Source organism: Temnothorax curvispinosus, unplaced genomic scaffold (genome assembly GCF_003070985.1).
Source record: "Temnothorax curvispinosus isolate PA1 unplaced genomic scaffold, ASM307098v1 QBEX01005182.1, whole genome shotgun sequence".
Classification (NCBI taxonomy): domain Eukaryota; kingdom Metazoa; phylum Arthropoda; class Insecta; order Hymenoptera; family Formicidae; genus Temnothorax; species Temnothorax curvispinosus.
The window spans coordinates 1-4,921 of NW_020214962.1; the positions used below are offsets into that span (position 1 = coordinate 1).

General features: G+C 30.0%; 1 protein-coding gene across 1 annotated transcript; it reads right to left on the minus strand.

Moving 5' to 3' along the window:
- Positions 1-778: 778 nt before the first annotated feature.
- On the minus strand, positions 779-4,423 carry LOC112454621 (leukotriene A-4 hydrolase-like). Its single transcript, XM_025016117.1, has 10 exons — positions 4,313-4,423; positions 3,733-3,845; positions 3,495-3,646; positions 3,299-3,410; positions 3,157-3,225; positions 2,614-2,902; positions 1,889-2,199; positions 1,485-1,733; positions 1,095-1,390; positions 779-1,016 (listed from the first exon to the last, which is right to left on the minus strand). The coding sequence occupies exons 1-10, from the start codon at positions 4,359-4,361 to the stop codon at positions 779-781; spliced, it is 1,878 nt and encodes a 625-aa protein (XP_024871885.1). The 5' UTR covers positions 4,362-4,423.
- Between the last annotated feature and the right edge of the window lie 498 nt (positions 4,424-4,921).

The following is a 4,921-nucleotide window of genomic DNA, read 5'->3' on the forward strand; positions in this document are numbered from 1 at the left end:
AAAAACTATACACTCTATAGCACTCGCCGGAAAATTCTACCCCTCTTTTATATGGTTCTAAGTTCTAATATAAATTCGATCCAATAGTTTTTAAGTTAATAACGTTTTTTTTTATTTTTCTAATTCTTACGGGTGGTGTATGTTTGAACGTTTCTAACTTAAAACTATTGGACCAAATTTGTATTAAAACCATATAAAATAGGGGTAGAATTTTCCGGGGAGTGCTATAGAGTGTATAGTTTTTTGTTATCTATTTTCTGAAAACCGATTTTTTTAATTCTTTTACCCGTAAGAATCAGAAAAATTAAAAAAATCGGTTTCCAAAAAATCGATAACAAAAAAATACACACTCTATAGCACTCCCCGGAAAATTCTAGCCCTATTTCATGTACTTGTGGTAAAAATTCGGTCCAATAATTTTCAAGTTATTAACGTTCAAACATACACCACCCGTAAGGATTTTATATAATAGTATAGATAATAGTATAGATATATATATATTACAAATTTAAATTTAATCTATCGTCATGCATCATATTGCGAATTTAACTACCTTCTATCGTTGGCACTGCAACTTCAAAATAAAATAAATAACTTTTTAAATTCCAATGAAATTATTTTACAACAAACGCGTGGTATAGAAATTTGTCTTCTCTAAATTCGCATTATAAATATTTCTATATATTTAAAAATTTTCTTTATATTAAGGAATTATTTTATATTATAGTTACTAATGACTTATCCATTAAAAACAAAATCAGGCTAATTGTTGCAAAAATCAATTTGGGTATAGAATTTTGTCTATTTCCTCCTGGGTTTCATTCAACATCTTTTCTTTATTTTGATTATACTTTTCCATCATTTGTTTACGCACAACTGGCCATTCGTGGCATTTGTACAAAGATTGAAATATAGGACATGCATAATTTGGCGAACAATGTTCAGTAGCAAAGTTCAAAGCTAGTGTAACTATGTCAGCCCATCGAACTTTAATGCACAATAGCAACCAAAAAAACCTGTGAAATACTCGATGCATTTTACATTAAGCAATTATATATATATATATATATATAAATGAGGATATGCATATTTACCGTATTTTTTCATTTTTGATATTCTGAAAGAAACGATTGTAAATACAATTCAGTTTTTCTATGGACAGATTTCTATGAAAATAATCTAGGGTGTTTAATAATATTATTTTCTCAATGTCACAGAGGTTCTTCACGCCTGCTGTTGTAGGAGGTATATTACGGACATCCAAACTGACCCATTTTTCCGCAAACCTGGAACACCTTCTTTCCCATAAAGACATTTCCGGCAATTCCGGTATGATGGATGTAGAAAAAATGTCATTGAACCACAAGCGCCATTCAACAAGATCTAACATCTGAAATCAACATAATCATTATTTTTAATGCTAAACATATGAATATTGACAAAGCTGTAGTTTGTTATATGTATAAAAAGGATGTTACCCCTACTTTGTCAGGAAATCTTTGACGCAAGTAGTTTAAAAAATCTGTAGTGTTGATGCTTTGGTGTGCAAAATCAATAAAATAAGATTGAAGAAACGGTTCGAATAATGTGGGTCCTCCTAATATATTCTCTAGATGACATAAGAGAAAATATCCCCTTTCGTAAGGCACGTATTTAGTGGCTATGTCAGGTGACAAACATTCCAAATTGGGTAATAAGCATCTTAGCCAGCCGACATTTTTGGGTTCTTGAACCTATAATACAATTTACACAATACAGTTTCAGAAAATAATCCAGTAAGAATTGAGGAATTGGATATGTGTTTATAATGCATACAATGTAAATTATTATTAATTGATAACATTATTTATTACTCCATTTCTTTTACTAATCAAAGTTAATGTCTTACCAAACCATTCAGGTTTTTTAATCCCTCCCTTTGAAGAAAAGCTTGTATCTCTTTATGATACAAAACCGAGAAAACTCTGCGTTTAATTTTTCTGGAAATAAAAATGCTGAAACTCTTATTTAACCGCAGATGCTCATAATTGCAACATGTAACTAAATTTCCTGCCCAGCTCTGTGAGATGTTCCGAGCTAGCGAATAACTGACGTAAGAACGATCTCCTCCAAGTAGAGTCGGCGAAATAAATGTCACGCATGGACATTCTATTTCGAAATGGGCGATACTTGGTGGAAGCACGCATATATCGTATCTACCTAGAGATATCATTTGAAACGTAATAATATAAACAAAAGAAAGATATTGCACTGCAAATCCAAGTGTGTTATTTTTGCACACAAAAGCGTCTAAAAATGACACATTTGATTGACGCTTTTTTTACATGCTTCTCTTCATGTGTTAAATTACGTTATTTACTAATTATATGAAATTAAAAGATAATACGTTCAATGTGTTAAGCGACGTGAATTAAAACTGCAAGAAATGCATAAGAATAGCTTCAGCTAAAATAACACATTTGAGTTTGCAGTGTAATCATGCACAAAAGCAAAATTTTATTACGTATATATAAATTTAAATAAATATATCAAAATATTTTTAAACAATTTAAATAAATTTATATTTGATTAAAATTAAAAAACTAATATTAAAAAATCTAGTCAATACTTTACCCCACACATAAGATCCACACAATCTTTCGGCAATTTGCAACATCTTTACAATTGTAGTGCAACGAAAAATATTGATATAATTGGTGGTCTTAAAAATGTTTTCTTCGGCAAATATATTCATTGTTTCATTAAGTTTTTTTGTCCATAATGATCCCACAGCAATGATCACAGCATAAGATGGTACAGGTAAATTTTGACGGAATTCATATTTGTCTAGTTGCGGATCTTCGCGGTCTATATTATGCAAAAGTGCGGACATTAAAACTCTAAAATTTTTTGGTACCGAAATCTAAAAAATAAAACATACAAATACAAAAAATAGATATATATTTTATTTTAGGTTAACTAAAACAATTTTAAAAAAATATAGACGTTCATGTTTAAAAACGTTTAATTTATTTTTTGCTGATGCAGTCTATCTCTTCGTAAATCTTATTACTTTTATCAATAATGTCAATAATAATTAATCAAATGTCATTGATTTTATGTAAATAAATAAATGCTGGAAACATACAAATACTACTTGTGTTTAAATTCTTATACCTTAGCAGAGTACGTAAATTTGACAGACGGAGTGTCCTGGCAAGGAAACCATGTTCTAGCGTACGTTAACTATAAAAAATATAGATTTTTATATACTCTACATTTATATAGAAAAATATCTTTGTTTAGTTTTGTCATTTACCTTGTTGTTAGACAATAAAAAAGGATGTTTACCATCGGCAGTTTGCGCAGGTGTTAGCCAATATAATGCAGATGAGTATGGATTTGTTTCATATTCAATTTGAATTTTACATCTAAAAGTATCGTATTTGTATTTAATTCTTACATCAATAACTTTTAGTAAATATATTTCTTTAAAAATATCTTATATTTAATACTCAGGATTATAAATAGTGTCGATAGTTGATGGTGGTAAGTCTACACAAAATGAAATTCCAAAAGCAGGATTAAATGCAATATGATGATGTAAAGGTGTTCCATCAAGCACGTTTGTGATACGTGATATAACAAGTCCGATGTTATCTAAAAACTAATTTTATTCGATGTTATTTATTAATAACCCACTATATATACAGTCAAAATTTTTACTCGTTGTGGAAGGAAGTGTCTACTCACTATCTGATTAGTTGAAGGTTGCCTTATTATAGTCAAAATCACTTTTCCTTTAAGAACTCTTCGATTAAAATCCACAGTCAATTCTAAATGAATATGGGTTATTCGTGCCTTATCTAATAATAATTAAAAAAATACAAAAATTAAAGATATTATGTAATAAATGAATGTAATAAGTAAATACGTGACAAAAAATGATATTGTAATTAAAATCCCTTATATAAAAATTATTATAAAAACTGCGTATAGTATTATTTATAAAGTGCAAACAATTTCCAGACACCTTTAGATACTATATATTTCATATACATTTAATTAAGAAGGTGCTCAGAATGTTGTCAGTTAATAAAGAACTATGAGTAACTGTGAATAATCTAATTTTGAATACTGTACATTACTGAAGAGGTAAGCTTTGATTTGATAGCAGCTTTGATTTCAACCGTCTATGAATTTTGTCTATAACAAATTTCTTATTTTATTGTATTCTTTTTTAAGAAAAAGAATACAAAAAATAAGTAAATTTTAAGTATTTGTATTATGCTTATGTAGCTAATTTTATATATTATATATCTAATTGAAATACCTGGTAATGCAAAAGAGTGTGGATCTTTAGTAGCTCTTACAATATCCATCTTAGGAAAGTGACGTTGTAACGCCTCTTCAAGCGACTTGCGATAATAGAACTGTACGTCTAAATTGGGCGCACAAAGGCACAGTAGTGCTCTTAACTTCTATCACTTACTGTTGTTTGGTAACATATTCTGTTTATTAGAACGTCAAAGTGACTGTGACTTTTCGCGCATAAACATATTCGAATTAATTACATTTAGTATATAAATAAAACTGTCACACACTTCGGAACTGGTTTTCTTTAATTATATTTTCTTTAGCTTGTTTTTTTTTTTTATTTTTAATACTCAGATACATAGTTGCTTTTGTTAAGAATTATTTGTTTCCCGTGCAATGGTATGGATGAGCGTATGCGTGTGGGTATGCGAAGAGCTCAGTTTCGGTAGTCGGGCACGAGGGAGCAAAGTCCAAATTCCCTCACCTCGCGCTTTTCTCGCGTTCCGCGATATCGCCGGCTTGCGACAAGCGTCGCCCCTGTACGTGCGAACCTTGACAAGAGAAAGTCCACGTAATAAAGTACGCGTGTTCTTAGTCTGCAGAGAGAATTTCTTCGCATCCCGTC